At 49.1% G+C, this 23219-nt stretch overlaps 3 protein-coding genes across 3 annotated transcripts; 1 reads left to right on the top strand and 2 right to left on the bottom strand.

Annotated features, from left to right (window-relative positions):
• Positions 1-1855: 1855 nt before the first annotated feature.
• LOC149281865 (arf-GAP with dual PH domain-containing protein 2-like) lies at positions 1856-8632 on the bottom strand. The gene is made up of 10 exons (XM_089498794.1): positions 8554-8632; positions 7044-7171; positions 5540-5631; positions 5285-5364; positions 4820-4929; positions 4578-4724; positions 3614-3697; positions 2720-2782; positions 2431-2508; positions 1856-2125 (listed from the first exon to the last, which is right to left on the bottom strand). The coding sequence occupies exons 1-10, from the start codon at positions 8630-8632 to the stop codon at positions 1856-1858; spliced, it is 1131 nt and encodes a 376-aa protein (XP_089354920.1).
• Positions 8633-8725: 93 nt separating this feature from the next.
• On the top strand, positions 8726-11974 carry LOC149281864 (transcription elongation factor, mitochondrial-like). Its single transcript, XM_089498793.1, has 5 exons — positions 8726-8785; positions 8942-9002; positions 10430-10884; positions 11322-11471; positions 11552-11974. The coding sequence occupies exons 1-5, from the start codon at positions 8726-8728 to the stop codon at positions 11972-11974; spliced, it is 1149 nt and encodes a 382-aa protein (XP_089354919.1).
• Positions 11975-13112: 1138 nt separating this feature from the next.
• LOC149281863 (ATPase family AAA domain-containing protein 5-like) lies at positions 13113-23097 on the bottom strand. Its single transcript, XM_089498792.1, is given in 22 exon segments — positions 13113-13191; positions 13441-13599; positions 14008-14783; positions 14858-15006; positions 15160-15337; positions 15413-15477; positions 15880-15973; positions 16215-16370; positions 16430-16572; positions 17019-17169; positions 17245-17368; positions 17442-17540; positions 17616-17715; positions 18562-18715; positions 19021-19178; positions 19353-19531; positions 19599-19653; positions 20089-20218; positions 20378-20521; positions 21153-21237; positions 21387-22912; positions 23047-23097. Coding segments are annotated over 22 exon segments (4755 nt in total).
• Between the last annotated feature and the right edge of the window lie 122 nt (positions 23098-23219).

The following is a 23219-nucleotide window of genomic DNA, read 5'->3' as shown; positions in this document are numbered from 1 at the left end:
ATGATCTTCATCTAAGTTACAATAATAAACACACGTTTTAACTAATAACACAAATTATTGTTCTTGTTCATATTGAACACATCAATTACACATTCACAGCGTGGCTTGGAAAAAGTGGGTGAACCCCAAGGCTAATCACTTCAACAAAAGCTATTTGGAGTCAGGGGTTATCAAACCTGGTGTCCAATCAATGAAATGGGATCGGAGGTGAGATTTAGAGATACTTTGTCACAAACATTTTGGGTTTGCTCTTCTCTAGAAGCATCTGCTGAAGTGAACCATACCTTGCAAAAAAAAGCTGGAAAGGGTTACAAAGAGTTTATATATTAATCAGTCTGCAGTTATATAAATTGTGTGTAAATGGAGGAGATTTAGTGCTCTGCCTCCTCTCCCCAGAAGTGGACGCCCAGCCAAGGTGACTCCAAGGGCACGGCGCAGAATGCTCAATGGGGTAAAAAAAAGAACCCGGCAGTAACAGCAAAAGCCTCAAAGCAATCATTGGAACCAGTTAACATCTCTGTTTATGAGTCTCCCGTACGCAAAACATTAAACAGGCATGGAGTCTGCGGTGGGACACCTCGGAGGAAGTCGCTGCTCTGCAAAAAAAAAACAAACAATGTTGCGTACCTGAAGATTGCCAAAGAGCAGCTTGACTCCACAGCACGGTCAGGAAAATGTTTTGTGGACAGAAAAAACTAAGGCTGAATTGTTCGGGAAGAACACGCAGCACGATATATGGTGTAAGAAGGTGATGTGGGAGAAGGAAGTAACATTTTGGGCTGCTTTGCTGCCTCTGGGTTGGACAGCTTCCCATCATCGAGGGGACAATGAATTCCCAACTTTATCGACACATCATACAGGATAATGTCAGGGTGCCGTCCGCCAGCTGAAGCACAGCAGGACCATGACCTGAAACATGGAAGTAAAATTATGATGTAAGCTGATTGGAAGGGCCCGTCTTACCTGTCCTTCCACATGTATATTTAGACTGTAAGCTTCTGTGAGCCAGCCTTTCATCACCTTTTGCTGAAGTTATGTGACAAGGTGGTTGCCGTTGTATAGTGGTGTAGAGTATCTTTTGATTTGTGATAATTCTATCCTTTAAAACCAACAAAATCTATATATCACACCCTACTTTCCTGCCAGAGGCTTTCCGTGTTTCCGCAACGTATAATATATATATATATATATATATATATATATATATATATATATTATATAAGGACAAGCTTCATGTGTCTGAATTAGTGACCCAAATAGTGTTACTGAAAGGCTGCAGATGTCGTCCCTGGCCTCCATGGGGCTGGTTTTGTAAATAAGTTCCTCTACAGTCCTGAGAGCCATCTGAATGCCACGGACAGCTGCACACGCATCCTCTGGGCTCTTCCAGCTGCTGGGCTCACAGTGCCGTCCCGTTAAGAGAGCCCAACCTGTAAGGCCACGTTTAGTGTCTCGATGCTATGCGGAATTACACAGTCTCTGCCGTGGCCGGGTATTCCTAGTTCTGTGCCTTTGGGCAGGCTCGGTGATTATTGCTCCACGTGGTGTAAACGTCTTCTCTCCAGTATATATCGGCCCAGTCCATGCAGCTGTTAATTGTTAAATAAAGGCCTAATTTACACGGGAACCTTAGATTTCTTGTCTGAAGTTTCCCATCTAATCTATTTGTGATGCGTTTTTCGGAAGCGTTTCTCCTCTGTAAGAAAAAAACATAATATTTAAGCGTGTTGTATGTAAATTGTTTAAAATCATATTTCAAGATACCAAGTTATTGTTAAAAGGATTATGCCAAGGGAGTGACCATTTCTGGTGGCACTTTGCTCGGTGCTGGTTTGTGATTTCGCTGAACAAGCCGCTAACACTCGCATAACGTGAGTCGTGAGGTCGGGGAATTACCGTCCATGTCCTGTGCGGTCGTTGGCCGGGATATGACTTGGGTCAGAGCCTTCAGCCACTCTTTCTGATCTCTGGTGTTCTCACAAGTCAATTTAAATTCCCTGTCTGGTGTTTTGATGATGATCACAGCATCCCTCTTATTTCTTCTTGTTCCTTCAGGTAAACCTTCTAAGACCCGGTATCCTTGTTCTTTACTTCCTAAAAAGATTCCACCTTGTGGAAAGGCATCCTAGAAAACCAATAACACGACACCGAACGCTAAATTATATTTGGAAACCCACTGCAGGGAGAGCTCTGTATCCCGGGTGATTATGGGGTAAGGGGGGGTTATTACCCCAAATCCCAGGCTGCAGCGGTGTTCTGTATGCTGGGGGTGATTATGGGTTAATGGGGGGTTGTTACCCAGAATCCCCGGCTGCGCAGAAGATCTGTGTGTCGTGTGATAACGGTATAAGGAGGGCCATTACCCAGAACCCGTATCTGCAGCTGTTACTCATTTTATTCCCATAATAATGTGGAAAGCGTTGCCGTTACCAAAGGTTTCTTGTAGTAAAGCAGTTTTCGCTCCTCAGAATCCAAGTTAAACCATCGCTTCCTGAAAGCTTCCCTTTGCTGTAAGAAACCGAGAGGGATTTACAATGTATTCCGAATTGGTTCAACGTGTACTCGTTTGTTAAATAGGCTTCGTGACACCTGCAGGTTACTAGGGTCTCCGGAAATACCACGGGATGCTTGTTACCAATTAAAGTGCAATTCCTGGCATCATTAAATGCAGGCTCACATACGGGGCCATGCTGCTGCCGATCCACGTAACAGATCTTACCCTGGGACCGGTTTTCTCCATGTATCCAGCTTTGGAATAATTTCGTGTAATCCGCGGGATGAGCTGAAAGGGAAATTAGCGTGTTCACATTTCCTCTATCTGCTGACAAGCTACAGGTGTAATTCTATGCGTGTAAAACATACATATGTAATAATCTACTTGGCACTGTGTAGAGCGCTGACCTAAATGAATAATTAGTATGTAGATACAACCACCTTGAGTAGATCCCTACACCAGAACCATTCCTTACCCCTGGGGATACCTCTATGTATCTTTTATGTCAAAGTATCCTTCCTTCACCAAGAGTGAAAGTCAATCCTACCCCAACTACTGTAAGGCTCTCTCAAGTTTAAAGCTCTTCCGTACGTGAGCAGCCTGTTACCCCAATGGGGGGGCACTAGTCTTTGTTCATATACCAGGCCCCGAGTTCCCCTTGCTGCTGTGCTAATGGAGTCTCTTTGCAGTCCCGCCAGGGCTTTGTCTCGTGTATTGTCTGTCCGCACATCAGCACAGGGACTTCACTCGATTCAGTAGAAGGAAGTGTGCAAGGCGCTGAGAGACGGGAAAGAATGCTGGGCGACCGGCTCAGTCTGGCAACATCGTAGGTCTTGTAAATTGTGAACAATCACCTTCTGTGCATGGGAAATGTGTAGGGCCCTTTCACCCGGGTCACGGGCATAGCGTAATATATAAACGTATACATATGTTTATATATGACCTCCATCCCTCATATGTTCATACCTGTTGTACCCAATGAGAAGGTCTGTAGACTACAACTGACTCAATATGTGGTGCAGCTTTGTGTTTCTATAAATATCAGGTTATACAGATAATAGAAGAAAGAAGCATACCACCACGTAAACTCGTGCAAAGCATTCAGTACTCTGCCTTTACCTCTTCCTCTGGGACTGCCGGAAACGCTCCCTTCAGGTAAGTGAATCGAGCCGCCCGTAGCACGTTGAACCAGGTCACTATTTCCTGCATCACGATAAAGACACTGTTCAGACAAACATTTCCTGACAGTCTTGGATTGCAGCCGACGCGACAAATCAACTGGGAACTCCAGCTGATAAACCCTACAGTTTGTAGCGTGCCTTCATCTGCCAGCAGAAGTGGTGGAGGCTAATAGGGTGAGGGAATCGGACACCGAGCGCAGGAGATCTGCACAGACCTATCCCAGAACCGCAGCTCTTCATCTCCCGACAGCGAGCGCAGGAGATCTGCACAGACCTATCCCAGAACCGCAGCTCTTCATCTCCCGACACCGAGCGCAGGAGATCTGCACAGACCTATCCCAGAACCGCAGCTCTTCATCTCCCGACAGCGAGCGCAGGAGATCTGCACAGACCTATCCCAGAACCGCAGCTCTTCATCTCCCGACAGCGAGCGCAGGAGATCTGCACAGACCTATCCCAGAACCGCAGCTCTTCATCTCCCGACACCGAGCGCAGGAGATCTGCACAGACCTATCCCAGAACCGCAGCTCTTCATCTCCCGACACCGAGCGCAGGAGATCTGCACAGACCTATCCCAGAACCGCAGCTCTTCATCTCCCGACACCGAGCGCAGGAGATCTGCACAGACCTATCCCAGAACCGCAGCTCTTCATCTCCCGACACCGAGCGCAGGAGATCTGCACAGACCTATCCCAGAACCGCAGCTCTTCATCTCCCGACAGCGAGCGCAGGAGATCTGCACAGACCTATCCCAGAACCGCAGCTCTTCATCTCCCGACACCGAGCGCAGGAGATCTGCACAGACCTATCCCAGAACCGCAGCTCTTCTATGTAACAAGTAACTTAACATTCCTGCTTAGATTACATTTATATTGAAGCTGGATCAAACAGCAGTCGCTCACCTGTCCTTCATCATGGTACACAAATAAGTTCCTGGTCTGCTCGTCCTTTATATATGTGATCTCCAGTCCATGGGCATGTCCGATCTTCTCAGCCTGAAATGTGGCATTTAGGCTCTGGATAGGAATTGTTCCTTTAGGGTCTGCATGCTGAAAAACAAAATAGTATAGATTTTAAAAAGCAAACTTTATTAGGATGCAGAGTGACCTTCGTCATTGTATAAGTCCACAATCTTAATACTCACGTTATTAATGTAATATTTAAGGACTTTTTCTCTCCCGGAGAAGACAAAACGCCGCTCTAGAAACTGTTTACGATCGCGCCCTTTCTTCCACAGGTTTCCCTCTTTATGTCCTTAAGGGAAACATGGGTAAGCAGAGAGTCCACTTAAAGAAGGTGACGTGTTTCGTTGGTACAGTGATAGACAAAGCCGAGAGCAGGCAGCCGGAATACATCACGCTGACCCAGGATAGACTTCCCACCATATTTACAAACCTCAACCCTCCGGTTTAAAGCATCGTGTGAATCAAAACGGAACATTAGTCAGCCGCTCCCCGAAACAATAGAAAGTGAAAACTACTGGAACACACGTGCGCAAATACAAAAGACAGATGTTCACGCATGATGTGGGTGTATTAATATATATTAATATGGCCTTGTGAGGCCTGGGAATACTTTGATTACTTGCTGATGAAATGTTGGATTTTACCTGTCGTATAGGGAGACTCTTCGTCGGATATGAATTCTTCACGTTCATATTTTGCTTTTATCCACTGTTCCTTCAAGACCCTGAGCAGAATAAAAGATAATCATTGAAAGGAGTCACTAGTGGAGACCGGGGGGTGTCATATGGCTGCTCCCTCTCAGCTTCGAGACACCGATGTCTGAAATTGGTGGCCCCTGTCTATCAGACTCTCCACCTCTAGCTGCTGTCTCACGCTGTGTGTTATATGTCCCAACTTACATGCAATCCCTGGCTCGTGGCCTGTAGTAAAAAGGAGGAACAAAGGCTTCGTACTTTTCTTTTGCTTTTTTATTCCCGTGCTCTTTCAGAAACTGGAACAAAGTAAAATCACAGATTTGGACCTTTAAATGACTTCATGCCCCATATGATATTACATGATGCAGCTATTGCAAATTCACAAACATATTTGGCCCCAACCCCCAGACTACAGGAGAGGTTCCCGGCACAAGCCAACGTAAAGATTCCTGTACTCCCCCGCACCATGGGAAGAAAAGGCCCTACTGCTCTCCCACACCGGAGGGAGAAAAGGTCTCCGGCGCTCTCCTCACACCGGAGGGAGAAAAGGTCTCCGGCGCTCTCCTCACACCGGAGGGAGAAAAGGTCTCCGGCGCTCTCCTCACACCGGAGGGAGAAAAGGTTTCCGGCGCTCTCCTCACACCGGAGGGAGAAAAGGTCTCCGGCGCTCTCCTCACACCGGAGGGAGAAAAGGTCTCCGGCGCTCTCCTCACACCGGAGGGAGAAAAGGTCTCCGGCGCTCTCCTCACACCGGAGGGAGAAAAGGTCTCCGGCGCTCTCCTCACACCGGAGGGAGAAAAGGTCTCCGGCGCTCTCCTCACACCGGAGGGAGAAAAGGTCTCCGGCGCTCTCCTCACACCGGAGGGAGAAAAGGTCTCCGGCGCTCTCCTCACACCGGAGGGAGAAAAGGTCTCCGGCGCTCTCCTCACACCGGAGGGAGAAAAGGTCTCCGGCGCTCTCCTCACACCGGAGGGAGAAAAGGTCTCCGGCGCTCTCCTCACACCGGAGGGAGAAAAGGTCTCCGGCGCTCTCCTCACACCGGAGGGAGAAAAGGTCTCCGGCGCTCTCCTCACACCGGAGGGAGAAAAGGTTTCCGGCGCTCTCCTCACACCGGAGGGAGAAAAGGTCTCCGGCGCTCTCCTCACACCGGAGGGAGAAAAGGTCTCCGGCGCTCTCCTCACACCGGAGGGAGAAAAGGTCTCCGGCGCTCTCCTCACACCGGAGGGAGAAAAGGTCTCCGGCGCTCTCCTCACACCGGAGGGAGAAAAGGTCTCCGGCGCTCTCCTCACACCGGAGGGAGAAAAGGTCTCCGGCGCTCTCCTCACACCGGAGGGAGAAAAGGTCTCCGGCGCTCTCCTCACACCGGAGGGAGAAAAGGTCTCCGGCGCTCTCCTCACACCGGAGGGAGAAAAGGTCTCCGGCGCTCTCCTCACACCGAAGGGAGAAAAAAGTTTCCAGCGCTCTCCTCACACATAAAATGTTCTAGTACTTTCCGAGGTCCTTCCACAGAGGCAAAGAAGAGGTTTTGGTGCTCTATATGCTTTGGAACAGGTGAAAGGTTTGGTGGCAATAATTACATTTGGGACTTTGGGCACAGAACTCTCTCCAAAGACCAGCTAAACGTACCCTTAACGCTGGCCTGCTGGCAACCTCATGAACTATTCTGTGCTTTTAGGGAAAGGGGAAAACAAAACAGATTTATTTTTACCTGAACGGTGTCGTCTTCCCAGTTATCTAACTGCACAGACTTCACTTTTCCAATTGACGGGTTTCTGTGAATTCCAGAGCACTGCAAGCAGATGAAAACCCCGAGCGTGCCCGATACCCACTCCGGATCTGAAAGAGAAGAAAGCGCTGATCAGCATCCCCTCCGAGGCGTTCTCTCTCGTCCAGTATCCGCCATCACTCCATTTTTGAAGTGCAGGGTACATAGCACAAGGTTTGGGGCAGACTAGGGCAGGTGTTACGAGGCTGCCCCATGAAAACGTGGTTACTGTGCGGAGCCATGATTCCGGCCCTAAGGTTACTGCCATTGGGCTCCTGTTATTCTGCCCTTTCAGCCCTGTTATGGCCGGATGCGATCCGTGTATCTTGTGCAATTGGAGAGATTTCTCCACTTTCTGCTGGATCAGCAGTTTCTATTCAGGAAGCCTCTCTGCCCCTTCATCTTGCACAAGTGGTAGAAGGAACTGTGAGACCACAACATGCGCCATCTGGGCACCGAGCTTACACGCACGTTCACGTCTACAGATATTTAACGCTAATCCCTAAACCTTTACTGCTTCCTACATTCTCCGCTGAATACCAATTTATGGAGAAAAGTTCCATAGTGTCTTCGCTGCATGTAGAAGGAACGAGCGTGGAATATAACAGAAGACTCTGAAATATTAGCCCTCCCTGTATTAAACCACTTGATGTTAGGAGGGTTTCTCGTAAAAAGGAAGGGCATGAAATGCTCAGGCTGAGGTCGAGATGCATTTTAGCTTAAGACAAATGTTTATGGGAAGTCAACACAAATGATGTCATGTGTGAGCAGCGAGTGCCTTGCACGAGTGCACAATCACAGTGCAGGGACTTGGCTCGTCAAAGGCTGCAGGGATTATGTGGCGTCACATTAATTTGCATGTTATGGAAAAAATCTCGGAAGCTACTAAACCTCCGTATACTGGCTGTCTGGCAAATGCCCATTCATTTACGTTTATTGCCTCTCGCGTGGCCAAACGGTGCAAGTGTGTAGGGGCATAGTGCCTGGTCGTGTCTGGCAGCAGCACAAACTTTGCTTGGCCATTGGTCTTAAAGCAACAGGGCCAAGTCCAGTCCTGTAAATTGACAGGATCACCTCTCAGCAGGCTCTGAGTAATAGGAGTTATTCCTGATACCAGCAGGCTTTGGGGAGTATTTATTGTTATTATAATTTTTCTACATTTTTACACGTGGAATTTGGGCTGTTTTTCTTTTATATACCAGCAGGCTTAAGCAGACTGGCGTGGGGCTCTGCTGGTCAGAGTGTACAGGGGTAAAGACACGGATGTGTTCCCGGACACTGAGAGGCATATGAACGATTGTCACAGTTCACTGGAAGGCTGTTCCACGTCTAACTACAATTACAAGCGTTAGTACACAGCCTATTGCTACCTCATGTAACAAGGTTTGTGAAAAAGTCCTGTTTACTGCCACAGGAGAGGGCTGTATGGAAGGTGTCACCGAGCTGCTCTTACCTGGCTCTCCGCAGTCCGCACACTCAGAGTTCTCCGGCAGTTTTAGTAAATCCAGAAGCTGCTTCCTGGTGTTTGCCATCGTTTTCCTGAGAGGGAGTAATACGTGCAGAGTGCGGTACTGGCTGAGAGTACAGAGTGGGAGTGAGGTGCTGGCTGAGAGTACAGAGTAGGAATGCAGAGTCCGGTGCTGGCTGAGAGTACAGAGTCGGAGTGCAGAACTTGTTGCTGCAGTGTATGTCAGTGACCTTTCGCAGCTACAGACTAGAAGTTATAGTCTCCATATATTTTACAGCCACACCCTGCTGAGCCTGACACAGCCAATCCCCTCTCAGCCTGACACAGCCACTCCCACCCAACCACAATAACTGCAAATTCCCCTTTTTTTCAGGAAGGCTTCGCTCACGTCCCTGCTGCCCGGCTGCCTGCTGCGGGGTGGAATGTGAGTGACGGTGAGCTGGACGGGTTCACCAGACTGTAACCCTGAACCAGGCACTCGGCCACTATGTCTGTACCTGAGGCCGAATCCGCCTCCAGGACGAGGAGTGCAGCTTCCTGCATGGGTTATATGCTGCTGGTTAGCCGCCAGTGGCTTCGTGTGGCACAGCTCCCACTGAGTTAAACAGCCTGGTTAACCCCTCTCCGGGTCACCTTTACTTACATTCCACCCCACAGCAGGAGGTCAGGATTTATAATGGGTTTTACTTGCCTCGTTTAATTTATAAAGTCATTCCCTGCTGTTTCTATACACATTATCGGGGCAATAATACCTCATACCCAGCAAACACTCTGACCTCCTAGAAAAGAGGGGCATCAGGGGAGGAGAGAGATAACAGGAGAGGAGACAGCGGCATCAGAGGAGGAGAGAGAGCGATAACAGGAGAGGAGACAGCGGCATCAGAGGAGGAGAGAGAGCGATAACAGGAGAGGAGACAGCGGCATCAGAGGAGGAGAGAGAGCGATAACAGGAGAGAAGACAGGGGCATCAGGGGAGGAGAGAGAGATAACAGGAGAGAAGACAGGGGCATCAGGGGAGGAGAGAGAGAGATAACAGGAGAGAAGACAGGGGCATCAGGGGAGGAGAGAGAGAGATAACAGGAGAGAAGACAGGGGCATCAGGGGAGGAGAGAGAGAGATAACAGGAGAGAAGACAGTGGCATCAGGGGAGGAGAGAGAGCGATAACAGGAGAGAAGACAGGGGCATCAGGGGAGGAGAGAGAGAGATAACAGGAGAGAAGACGGGCATCAGGGGAGGAGAGAGAGAGATATCAGGAGAGAAGACGGGCATCAAGGGAGGAGAGAGAGAGATAACAGGAGAGGAGGAGAGAGGGATTGGACAAACTAAACAGTATAGGGGTGCTATTTAGAGGTGGAGTTAGGACTTTGGGTGATATTTAGGGCGTGGGGTTTATGTATAGTGGGTGATATTTAGAGGTGGAGTTTGGTTTATGGGCGATAAGGGGCGGGGATTAATGTTAGTTCACAATGTGCTGTGTGTGGATTGCAGGCGGAACCTTCCTTCCGAGCTCTTTGTTGAGGAGGGAAGCTTTGGTTTGTTGCCACCCAGCGAATTGGAGGAAGGTCACATGGTTTAGAGATGATCAGATCCGTACAAATTGCGCTGAGTGCAGGTAACCTTAAACTATACTTAATTATACTCAGTACAGCTCGCCGGGGGGGTGTCGTGTGCTTTGGGCTGTGTGTGATGGGAGTAGGACACAGTGTATGTAGCGAATAGATGATGTCTATGGTAAGAACAGGACACAGTGCGTGATGGGATTATAGTGTAGAGAATAGAATGATGTTTATGGTAAGAATATTATGCAGTTGATGGGAGCTCCCTTCCTATTCTCACGTCTTCCTTGCTTGGGGTTTCCAGGCAGAGGCCTTTCGTGGCAAACTGCGGCTCAGGCACTCAGACTTGTTCACTGTGCCAGATGTCTGGCGAAGGCCCAGGGGAGCCTAGAAGTGAGGAGCACCCCGGCCGAGCACCGAACAGAGGATGCAAGAGTTGGGCTGAACGAGGCGTATACGGAGGGAGAGCGAGATGCCATCCTGGACACCCTGAACAATGCTTCAGAGGGCGAGCTTTCCAGCATCAAACTCTTACGGGGGAAGAAGTCCTCCAGTCTGGTGCAGTACAGGAAGCAGCACGGCCCCTTCCTCGACCTGGACAGTTTGGTTCAAGTTCCTTACTTCCAATCCAAAATTGCCGTCAAAGTGTTTGACTCCATTCTTGATGCGGCTTCCAGAGAGCAAAGAAAGGAGCGAAAACCCGAGGGAAGAGCCCCATCGAGACTCGTGAAACCCAGCATTCCTGCAGAGCGGCTGGAGGTGAGTGCCATCTGCGCACGCACATAACGAAAGCAGGCCCGTGGCCCAGCAGAGCCAATACGTTTAATCCGGGTCTGTGAAGGAACCACAAAATTAACAATTGATTAGAAAGAAACGGCCCTTTCGCCTGCCACAGACCGAGTGAATCTGTGAAACGTTCGGAATTCTGAAAGATATTAATATGAATTTCCACGGGTTTGCGTAGAATAGATTTTGTGGGTGTCTCGGTGAAGGATACGGGATGTATTGAGCTTTTTGCCCAGGCGCTTAATAAACTGCCTCACTTTTGAAGGAATTACCCCTGGCAGATATGTTCTGAGCAAATGGGGAGTAGAGATTCAGTGTCTCAGGAGCACCTAAAAGAACATGCATTGAAACGTGGATGTGGGTTTATCACGGAGGTGACTTGATTACGTGTGGCGTGTATTTCATTCTAGGCTGCAGAAAGCGTTGTTTCCATTGTATTTGGTACCCAAAAAATGGCCTGGGCGCACATGGAGCGGAATATGAACGTGTGCGATTGGCAGCAAGAAGAGTTTTACCGATTCATGAAAGGGACCTACCACGGCCACGTCTACCTGGAAGACGTAAGTGTCAGTTACCAGAATGAGAATCGTGTGATTCGTTCGCTTCCATGTTAATCAAGGCTCCTTTGCCCCCTTTGTAGATCTCTCAGGTTGTGTCTAAGATCCCAAGAGCAGATTTTTATGTTCTGGAGAAACCCGGGATCCCCGTTCAGAACAGCAGCCTGTTCCCGGTCACGTTGCACCTGCACATGGTGGAAGCCACGCTCTATTCCCTGCTGAACATGCGCTATGCAGCAGATGGGGATCACCGTGTCGTCAGCATGGCTCGAACCACAGTGGGAAAACACTTTGGGCTGATGGTGGGTGAATCCCGCACTAGCGGCGTGGACACAGTGAAGCAGCTCATTAATGCATCCGTCTCCCCGGGAAAGCCGTGGGTGACCTTTTCCCAGGAGCTTATCCTGCGCTATCGCCACCAATTCCAGACACGGAGCCAGAAGAGAAACGAGGAGATGTGCGATGCCTTGTTACAGGCCATTACCTTCTACGACCTCGTGACTTAAAGCTGAATAACGTGCTTTGTTTTTGTCATCAGATCGGTGTTAAATAAATTGGACAAAGTGGTTTAATACAGCGGCGTTCCCGTGTACGCCAAGCGCTCAGGGATTTCTCCCAGACAGTAATCAGTTAGAATGTCTTAAGAACATTTCATTCATTCACTTAACCCCACGGAGAGAAAGCGAGGACGTTCCCGGCGTTTAATGAGTTACTGCGAGCCGGCTGTTTGGAGCAGCGGAAGGAACGGCTGCCGCCACGGCTCGTTCGGTCAGTCTGTTTGTTAGCTGAAGTCTCCTGTGAGCTTTTTGTATGTGAAGCAGAGTAATTGTTATTAAGAAATGTAAACTGTCAGCCTAAAATTAAGGCAGTCTGGCAGAACCAGCATTAGGCAAGTTTCTGTTGCAGTTCACAACTTTTTCCTTCACCCTGACAAAGGCTGTCTGAACAAACTGACACTAATTGGCAGCTGCCTGGGGAGGAATAACCATGTAGATCCTGCAAACAGGAAATATTTTAAACTGTAAACAGAGCCACAGAGGGACCGGGGGGGGGTGTCTAAGGAACATGGGTGTGTGCGGGGTCTGAGCAGCAGCTGGGACGAAGGGCCACATGTTCTCAACAACTTCTGTGGGAATCGTGTCCTCATGAAAGTGTCTGATTGGCAAACTTGCCACCTTCTCCCTGAGATCTGGGCAGTGCCCCCTCCCCCACAGGTCTCATGGTGGTTGGACCCCAACACTGTACGAGCCCCGACAGGAAAAAAAAGTTAAAGGGAGCTTTGTTTATTTAAAACCTCCTTTAATATTCCAGAAGGGCATAATTATCAAAGACATTAAAATGCATTTTAAAAAACTTTACAGAAATTGATATTCACTTATTGTTTACAAATCTATACAAAGGACATAACTTTACAAATCTGTACAATGTCTAGTGCAGGATGGCCGCGCGACCCAAACAGCCGCTTACAAGTGGTGTATGAAGAGGTAGGAATAACAGCGGATCTGGCCACGTTAACGGAGGTGCGGCTGGACCTTCTCGGACGGGTAACTACCCCCAGCATGCGCAGAGGAGGCAGATCTGGCCCCGGATAAGCACCGGGCGATTGGTTCATGATAGAAAATGCACGCAGGAACACGTCACATCCTAGGGAAAGTCAGCCGCTAAACTACTCAGCGTAACCTTGGGCAACTCGAGATGAATCCCTTCGAAGTAATGAAGAAACCTGCACAGAGAAAAGCATTGAGAATGACATCATCGTATTTACGCAGCACCCAAGATACAATCGGGGCAGCTACACGTGAAACGTGGTGTGTGTGTCCACGAGGCCCCCCACCTTGAGGATGAAGAGGCTTCTGTGGAGGGACTCAGTTTTTCACTTGGCTAACGGGTTGGAAAACCGTCCCTTTAACGAGAAAGCCCATTCTAGACACGGCGAGAGTAGCAATGCTGGGGGACGGAAAGGGCCACTTACCTCCGTTTGGCTTTCTCTCGCTCCTTCAGTTTCTGAGTTCGACACATAGTGCGAAGGGCCGGCAGATACTCCGTCACGTTGGATTGCCGGTTGCCCAGGTTTATAAAAGCTCGGTTGGATAACACATTTCTCACGACAGATAAACGCCTGTCAGCCACTCTGTAACAAGACAGCAGAAACCATCTTCTACAGGTGACACGAAAAGCCCCCAAATCAAATAGCAGGACGCCACGTATACCCCACATATACCCAGAATAAGTACCTTGTTAAGGAGACAGCCTTTTGCTTAGTTTATAAAATGTTTATGTGCGCATTTACACTATTGTGTCTGTTTAACGGCAGCTCACTGTTTAAATGATGCATTATACACCCATTGTACAGCGCTACGGAACTTGATGGCACTATATAAAACAAATAATTAGACAGGGTACCGCAGGACTTTCACCGGCAGAGACCACAGGTGGCGGTGTCGTTACACAGCAGCAATCCCCAAAAGCAGGTGGCCAGCCGTGCAGAGGCGGACAAACTCCACAGAATGAAGCTGATAATTAGGACTTATTGACTTACTCAGGGTTAGCTGCGGACTGATTGAAGGACACCGCATCCCAATCCTTAGACACACGCAGAGTAAGATCTTCGCTTGGGTCCTTCCCACGTTCCTTGCACCGTTCCAACGAAGAATTTACGTATCTGGAAATGTCTGAAGAACACTTCCGGAAAGCAAGAGCCTCCACCGTGGCTTTGAGTTCCCCGGAGCTCTGCTCGCTCCACCAGTCCCTGCTTTCCACTCTGAGTTCATCACACAGACCATTTTTTATTCTACTTTCTGTCCAGCTGTAGCCGCAGAGCTCGGCTTGGCTGGAGGATTTATATGTAAAACAATCCAAATGGGACATGTTATCCACAAACTCAGCCAGTGACCCCAGACACCGTCGCACTAAACGCGAACACGTCTTCTCGGCTTCTGTGAGTTTCTGCTTTGGGAACGTAAGATGTGGCTCACGGCTCAGTCCACTCTTCTCTTTACCCTCTTCTTGGCACGACTTCCCTGAAGGGATCGTGAGGATTTCGTCCATGGAATTAGTGTTACTTTCAAACAAATCACTATCGTCCGGAACCATCACGTTCCTCCTGCGCTTTGTTGGGTTTTCTGGCCTGGCCTCAGCAAGCTTTTCCCTCTTGGCTGATGTACCTGAAGGTTCGCAGTCGTCCGACCCCTCCACGCGCACGGGCAACGGTAGCAACAACTCTAAATTGCTAGATATAAAATCTATGTTCTTCATTTGAAATTCTGTGAGCAGCTGCACGATCCGGCTCCATTCTTCTGCCTGGACGATGTTGTTCTGGAAATGAAAAATGTTAAATTCACACAAGAGCGCGAAAGAAACATCTCCATGGTCCAGGGGTTCAGACTCACCTTTACAAAGCATATCAAACCCTCGGCCGGAGAGACGACGTTATGAAGACCTGCCGTGTGCTCGGCGTAGCCGGAGTTACATCTTGGAAGATCTTCCGGATTGAGTTTAAGTGCAGCTTCTTCCCCTTTGGAACCAGAGCTGTGTTTACCTGGCAGAAAGCAGACGGCGTTAATACCGAAATGCTGAAAGCACCTGGAGGGTTAACCGGACGTTATGGCAAGAGCTGTCCACCCAGAAGAGGCAAGCGGCACCCGGTCTCTGTACCCGCATAACTCGGATGATGTGAACGCGGCTTACTTACCACAACCACCCGCCTGCTTTTCTCTCAAACATCCTCCACTTTTAGCCCAAAACTGCAAATGGAGAAGACTCTGCCGGACGTCGCATTTATTGGATGTTAAAAACGTAGCAAAGTCTCGGGGGTCTGTCCTGAGATTCTCTGCCAGACAAAGCACTTGGAGAAAGCTGGCGACATCAGCCTGAAACATAAAAGCATGAAGAAGGGCTTATCCTTTAAGTGCCGGTCTCCAGAACACCATCCCACGTATACTTACCACGGAGGGAGTACAGAATTTAATTTCTTCAAAAACACCATCAAAAATCAAACCAAATGTGGGATCTGCAAGGAAAAAAGCGAGGGAAAGTATGAATGGAACACAAACTACTTGTGATTGCGGATCTGTGGGCGATAAATACAGCAATTAGACAAAGAATTACTTTGCGACCTACAGTAAATAACGCAAACAAGCAGCGCACCCCAAACATTCAGAAGGTCAAATATCTGGGCCCAGGGCAACTAGCCCCCAATACCAGGCCTAAAAAGCCTCTGGGGTGCATATTCCCGCTGAGAACATACCAGTGAGATAATGTCACCAGACAGGGACGGTGTCATTACACGAGAAATCGCAGCAGAGAAATTCAGGGAAGTGGGGAGCAACCAATCAGATTCTTTGTACTAGTAGGAAGCACAGAGGCGATCCCTGCCCTAAGTATCACCAGTAACCGCTGGCTACAGACTCACCGCTGGTAGTGAGAATCACCGGCCGCTTTGTAGTGGTCATAAAAGTCTTGATTGCGCTTAAAAAGCCGGAGTCATCATCAAATATCACATCGACCTGCAAACGGCAGAAATACTGCGATAGAAGCACTGAGGGGAGAAGACATTGAGGCCCCCCCGTTATCTGCACAAAGCACCATACGGAGCATCACAAGCTGTACAGACACACCGCTAGCCATGCTATGGCCCCGCCAGCCACACTGTAGCCCCTCCCACTCGCTCCACACTCCCACCACTAATGCTCTGCCCCCCCACAGTGTATCCCACTTACTAAATGTTTGGGGGAAAAAAAAAGTTACCTCCTCAAAAAGAATCAGCGAGGTTGCAGTTCTTCTGGGGGGCTCATTGGGACCCTGCCCTCTCTCTATAGACGGAACTTGTTTTGTCGTCGTTTTCCCATTTGCTAGAACTTGAAGAAAAGACGAGAGGTGTGATCTGCTGGACCCCTGCGCACGCTACAGATTAAACTAAGAGAGCAAAGCAGCTGACCTTTAGGCGCCTCGGGGGTCTTTGCATCCTCATTTCTTTGCTTGGGAGGAACTCTAAAATAGTTTGCCAGAGATTTAGGAGCCAACGCTTTCCGGAGTCCCACTCCTCGGGGAGACAGGGGAGGTTTTCTTGGAGATGAAACAACGTTCTTGGGAGAGTTTAACTTTCCTAAAATAAATGGATAGCTCTGAGAACGGTCAGACGCTCCTCCTGCAGCAGGGCAAGCACGATGGATGCCTCAGCCAAAGCTTAACCTCTAATCCCCACCAATGGAGTATCTGCACACACAGGAGACGAGGGTCCTAAAGCTGAACCCCGTGATATTTATTCCGGGTTTCATATTCCTACACACTGAAATCGCATTACAAAGTAAAACAGACAAGCCTCCATGTAGATGCCATCATGTGTATGCAGGAGCTCTCGAGTGATGTCATCCCTGATGTCAGGGATGTCAGACGGCTGCATGGACAGCATTTCCACACGGAGTCATCACTTACAGCGGCCCCAAACACCTAAACCTCTTGGCTCTGCGTAATATTCATGATAGGAGGAGGAGCAGGTAACGATCTCACAGACGCACCTCGCTTACATTCGTTCCGATTCCTGCGACTTACTTGGAGACTTGGTGGAGCCGTAACTGTTGAAGAAGCAGGGCCTGTGGGCATTCACACCCTGCTGATCCACCTGGTGAGACTGCGTGGCCTCCTTGAGCTGAGCTAGAATCTGTCTCCCGTTACGCTGACAAGAAGCGTTCACTTCAAAGACCTAGAAGGGAAATGAGATTCATCGCACACGTCCCAGAGGCAGCAGACGGACACGGACCTGGAACCGCGCACACACCTTGAACCCAAGCTCCTGGGCACACGCATACACAGCAGCCGTCTTGCCCACGCCGGGAGGGCCCGTGATCAGCACAGTGTTACACATGGAATCCTCTTCACTCTCAGAGCTGTCAATAAAGTCGCTTTGCTCCCAGGTGTCTGCAAACAGGAAAAGGCCTCATATTATGCAGTAAAAATTCGGACAGAAAATTATACATTTCACCATCTTAAATACCGTTTTTATCTTTCTCAGTCTGATTCATCTGATTCCGTTTTTCTTCTTTTTCAGCTCGGACTTTCCAGTCCTTCAGCCAGCTAGGGGGTAAACAGGAGAATGTGAGTATATGCCAACGACCCCACTCACACTCACGCGCCACAAACACAGATTACCCATGGAGACGTTTAACTGCCGCAGAATTCCCAACCAGCTCGGAGGACTCAGAGGGCTGATATTTCTCTGTCCAAAGAACATCCTCAATAACGAGATCAGCTGCAGAGAAAAAGCAGAACGTTTCACTGAGGTGCACTCCGACAAGTGTAACCCACTAGCGACCCCTTCCCAGGCAGAGACATCCGTCTCCGTTACAAAGAAAGCGCACGCGCTCGCCTGAAGGGCTATAAAGTCCTCCGTAAGTGTGAATTTAAACGTACGACCACCAGCCCAAATGTCTCCACGTGCGGAAGAAGCCGGCTATTAACCCCCATCGCCAGCTGCACACGGTGGGGCTGAATCCCAGCAGTGCCCCAACGCTGGATCCTTTACCATCTATCGGCTGAATAGAACGATAGCCGTCACTCGGGTTTGGCGAGTGGGATCGCGCTTGGGACCGCATTTTGCTCAGTAGCTTTCTAGTTACCAGAGATGGCGTCGTGTGGAAGGGGCTGTCTTTCTTCAGGTGGCTGTCTGTCTCTCTCTTCACCCTGTGTGTGGTTCCTTCTGCCACTTGTGGAAAGTGGGCCACAGACGGGCCCTTGCGGGGTGGGAGGCTTTGTACTGCAGTCATGCTGGGTTTCAGCCTTCAGTCTTTTGGATGCTGTGACGGGGGTGTGCGTCCTCTTCCTCTTAGTCCTGTTACTGGTCTCGGTTGCCCTACAATCTTCCACCAAGGTCGCTTTGCTTTTTTCTAGCGGCTGGTTATCTGCATGGTTAGAAGGGTAAATTGTTATGCTTGTGTGTTACACGCCATCACAGACAAATAATTCCAGGGGGACACAGCACTTCTGCATAAGCCAGACACCCAGGAACCCACTCGACAGAAGACATTTAAAGATTTCCGACTCGTTGGGATATCAGAAAATACAGCCTGGATTACTACAAAGCGCAGGACAAACAAACCTGTCTGACTCGGCTCTTGAAGGGAAAGTTGGTCATTTTGCTTTTTCAGAAGCTGTTTGAAAAATCTTTTTACAGGAAAAAGGGGATTAGAGGCAGAGATTTCTTCTAAGAGACAATCACGAACTCCGTTCGACAGCGCAGGGTGGCCTTTAACCTGCAGGGAAGCAGAGAATACAGACCAGATGATACGTTTAACCAGTTCCCCGTTACAACAGATATATATGCAATAAGACGGCAGAACCATTAACCATTTCTTTGCACATGAAAACACGAAGTTGGTTTAGAATAAATAATAATGGCAGGCTCACATTGAGCACATGCGCCGGTAGCTCCCACAAATACTCATTGACAGTTGCAAAGGAAAATATTGGTTTTCTATAGCTTTACATTCTGGGAAAGCGATGCCAGGTTAATTAATGTAAACAACGGGACATAGCACACTTGCACGGACATACTAACCGCACTCGAGTACAGCTGAATAGCCAGCTTGTTCCTTGTAACAGTCAAGTCACCGAGTGAAAGGCGAAGGTTTGCCACATTGGGTGCGTCTGCGCTCACACGGCACAGCCTGGCTAGCTGTGGGCACGTTGGCAAACTCAGACTCCACATCAAAGAGCCTGGAGAGAAAAAAAAATTGAGATTCTTTACGTAGCGGCACACGATGTGTAACCCGCGACTACCACGGTACCGCTGGGACGATGGAAGAAGTCACGCAGTAGCAATACTTAATGGGGCTAATGATCCCTCAACCTTGGATGGGAGCCATTCAATTAAAGGTGGAAAACACTTGCCATCTTTCTGCTGCACGTGACCAACATTCTGGAAGAAAGAACTCGACAGAGAGTATGCTTCCATAAACGCCGCCGTCTTAGAAATGTGCCTCTTCAATGAGTCCGGTAAGCCACTCTTGAGAAATTCACGTTTCGCTTTGAATCGACGATCATCTTGGGAATTTTCAGAGGCCTCTGAACTATAAAAGAAACATTTTAAGCCGCGTCCTCCGTACAGCTGCCGATGTACGTTGTGTGGGCACTTACCTATCATCGATAACCATAATGGGGGCAGGCGGCGTACTGGCAGAATTATTTTCGTCTGTCAGGAAAAAAATAAAAAAGACTTAGAGCAAGCGGCGTTGTTCCGGGCTCAGAGGCACGAGACGAGTTTACGCAGCACTGCACAGCGGACTCTGCATTAAGGATTTCGCATCATCCATTACTGACAGATGCGGCAGGAACGCTCTCGGGGATGTGGTGTTCAGGTTAATCCAGCATCGCCTAGGAAAATTTTCGGAGATGTGATTGTGTGTCAACCCGTGTTAGATCTACATCCGCCAGCTCCGTGCTGGGGTAAACAAACCAGGCTAAGCGTGGACTGAGCGCAGTGTGTTCACCATGTGCTCTCACGGTCACCCCAACACGCGGTACCTCTGTTTACTATAGATAAGTCAAACCATAAGCGCTTTGACATCATGCGTGATGGGGAAACTCCTTCTGCCAAAGCTTTGCAGATAAGGCATCCAGTTCTTACCAGAAGAAATATTACGAGGCTTCTGCTTCTTTGCCTTCTTCCCCAGCACATCATTTAAGCTTCTGAGATTTTTATTCTTTGTTATTTTTGCATCAATATCACCAGTGATGTCAATGAAGACAACAGAGTCCTGCAATCCAATCAACACAACAGATCTCAGTGTCCCCTGTCTAAAAGAAAGCGGCAGCCAGAGAGGGCCCGCCGGCCCGGGAGGGAGAGGGCGTCCCGCCTAAGACATCAATTCATAGAAAGTAAATACAGGATGAATGCACAATACAAGAAAACTCACCTCTAGAGCAGGTTTCCTTTTAGAGCGCGCCCGTCTCACTGAGCACCTCTGAGGAGTCTCGTTCTTGGCCATATTTTGCTGAATTGCCTTTGCTTTCTCAAGCAGCTCTTTTGCTTTGGTCATTTTTTTCAAGCTGCCAGAAACCTGAGTCAAGAAACAGTAAATTCAACTAAACGTGCATCGTCTTCTTACAGGAGGCCAGAGATTTCCCGTCACAAATACCACGGCTTTATCCCTTCACAGCGTCGCGTAAACCACAACTGTGCAGCAGCTGTGTGCAAACGGGCCGAAAACAGGACTAATTTTTCAGTTAGTTTTTGGGCCATTCATTCTTGGCAACTTAATTACGTTACCCATTCGGCTCGGCTGAAAATTCAGGGGCATTTTTAATTCGTTATGTTAAGCTCGTTGCCCGCATTCACTCTCCCCTCTCCAAGTGTTTTCCCAACTTCTGTTGACCACTTCCGTATCTCCATCTTCTCCTCTCACTTCAATCTGCCATCTTCGCCTGCATCTCAGCGGACGTCACCGCAAGCGCCACCGTTTCGCCCCGATATGCTCACCGAGAGAAGACAGAAGATGAAGAGGCAGAAGCGGTCGGCAGGGAAACGTTTAGAGAGGGTGAGAGTGAATGTGGGCTCATGAGTTTCTCATGAGTTTCGGATGAATTTATTTCCACGGGGGGGTCTGGCCTCGTACGAATCCCTGAATCTACCAAAATTCTGTACATTTGCGATTTGTACGAGCCTGAGCGCACAAATCAGTTTTTACTAACCTTTTTACTTCTTGGGGTAAATACATCTTCATCTGCCACCGACTGTGACCGGTTTCGCCTGGTGCTGAGCCTCGTAAACTTCATTCTAAGGTGAAAAACAAAAATACAGATTAAACGTGGAGCGCGCCAACATATTTAACCATTACGTGAACGTAATGAGAAGATCCTTTCCTGTGCTAAACATGTTTCACAAACTACTTGAATGCCGTTTCCCCCGCCGCCCCGAGCGCTTACCGGATCGGTGACTCCGCATCAGAGAGTTCGGTTATAACCTCTGCTTTGTAAATGTCGCTTTTCCGGCACATTCTATGCACTTTTGGAGTCGACGCCAGCAAACCGCCTGACTCCACAGGTCTTTTCACAGGGGACTTTAAGGGCGTCAGATTGGATTTCCGGCGTCTTGAGCTCCGTCGTAAACCAGCAGCACCAGTGGGCAACTGTGAAGCTTCAGCCCCCGCGGCCCGTGCCACTTTCTCTTTTGCTTTCTTCCTGTTGATTGTTGCTGTGTTTGCTTCATTATTTTTCGGGGCTTTATTCGTACATTTAATTGATTTTGGAGTTGCTTCTCCTGACTTTGTTTCATCGGGTTGGTCTACGGTTGCTCCATCACCGGCTGTCATGTCAGGGTTACTGCTGTAGTTATTTGCTGCTGGTGCAGATATCTCACTGGAATCTTTTCCCTTCAGAGGGTTTTTCTTTCCAGTACTTTTTACCGTATCCCCCGGCTGTCGAAAAGCTTTCAGAAATTGGTGTCTTTCTGCCGCGGTGCTCTTCTGCTTAGCGGGTTCATTATCAGCTTCGATGACAGCCAATTCCAGATCCTCCTCCGCTATGACCACATTGGACTTTCTTTTCTGGAGCTGAGGATCAGTGTGTTCGGGCGAAGTCTGGTAGGCTCTTTTCCCCGGTTCGCCGTTTCCTTTCCGTAGGAAAATCGCTGCAATCTTCTTTGTGGCCTTGCTTTGGGGACAGGAATCATTAAGTGGGGGAGACAGATGGACCTGCGCATGGATGGTCACGGTATTAGGGGATGGCTCCCTGCTCTCCGGCTCAGTTGGACTTGATGCCCTGACGGGAGTCTCGTGTTTAGAATCCTTTTCCTCCCGACTTCTTAGGAAGTCCTCAAAAGAAACCGTTACCGTGCTGCTGCTGTCTGGTGATGCGTCCCCGGCGGTGGCGCCAAGGCTTGCTTCTCCCGGCATCTGCGGGGGTCTCTCTCCAGCAGAGCGCTTCTCGGGGGGGTGACACGCAGTCTCTCGGTCTTGTTTGTTTTGTACGGACTGTTTATTATTTGGGGAATCGGCTTTCGTGGCTGTCGAGGAACATAATTTATTATGGAGGAGATTGTCGCTGTTGTTGCAGATCTCGGCGAGTAAAGCTGCAGTGTCACTGCCCATGAAACCAGTCACCCCGCAAACGGTTTCCGCACTGTCCCCAAACTCTTCCTTTGGCTTTGTGACGTTAAGCCTCCTGCATAAACGTGTCCTCTGGCCGTGCTTCCCAGGTCTGCCCGGGTCCCCCGAGGGAGGCGTGTGAACGTTTACTGCTGCCACGCGGGTGCCGTCCTGGCGAGGGCTGGATGTGTGCGTGCTCGAGATTTGCTCCATCTCGTTTGCAGGCGAGCTACTTTTGAAGTAGTCTGCGATGTTGTTGGATCGAGGTGATGGGAGCTCCTTCTCTGGGAGGCGAGACACGGGCGGGAAGTAATTGGTTATGGTTTTCACCGGCGGGTCATCTTCCTTTCGCTGCTTCTTGGATGGCTAAAAAAGAGCAGCAGCCAGTTATACAGAAAAAGGAAAAGCGGACCCCAAAAAGATAAAAAAACTAATACGGTGTCTATAAAGTGACAGCAGAGAGAGAGAGAAAGCAGCACCCGGTTCTGTCAAGGGCTTACCTGGACGTTATAGTCCCCGATGGGGGACGACACGGTAAGTATCCCAGCCATGGTCGCAGCTCCTGCCTGGTTACCTCATACAGCAGGGGCAGGTGCCGCCACTCACTCCCGGTTACCCTCAATTTACCCCCCAGTCACCTCAACGGGAACCGAATGAAACTTCCCGCGCGAGG

Source organism: Sceloporus occidentalis, unplaced genomic scaffold (assembly GCF_023333645.1).
Source record: "Sceloporus occidentalis isolate IW3139 unplaced genomic scaffold, rSceOcc1.0.p SCAF_126, whole genome shotgun sequence".
NCBI lineage: Eukaryota > Metazoa > Chordata > Lepidosauria > Squamata > Phrynosomatidae > Sceloporus > Sceloporus occidentalis.
Note: the sequence above shows the minus strand (reverse complement) of the source record. Positions and strands in the feature narration are given on the sequence as shown.

Excerpts from the sequence above, each read along its gene's own strand:
- LOC149281865 (XM_089498794.1), bottom strand. The coding sequence starts at position 8,632 with ATGGCAAACACCAGGAAGCAGCTTCTGGATTTACTAAAACTGCCGGAG. Across the intron at positions 2,509-2,719 it reads TGGAGAAAACCGGTCCCAGG|CAAAGGGAAGCTTTCAGGAA; the intron begins GTAAGATCTGTT and ends GGTTTCTTACAG. Across the intron at positions 2,126-2,430 it reads TTTACTACAAGAAACCTTTG|GATGCCTTTCCACAAGGTGG; the intron begins GTAACGGCAACG and ends TTGGTTTTCTAG.
- LOC149281864 (XM_089498793.1), top strand. The coding sequence starts at position 8,726 with ATGCAGAGTCCGGTGCTGGCTGAGAGTACAGAGTCGGAGTGCAGAACT. Across the intron at positions 10,885-11,321 it reads TTCCTGCAGAGCGGCTGGAG|GCTGCAGAAAGCGTTGTTTC; the intron begins GTGAGTGCCATC and ends ATTTCATTCTAG. Across the intron at positions 11,472-11,551 it reads GCCACGTCTACCTGGAAGAC|ATCTCTCAGGTTGTGTCTAA; the intron begins GTAAGTGTCAGT and ends CCCCCTTTGTAG.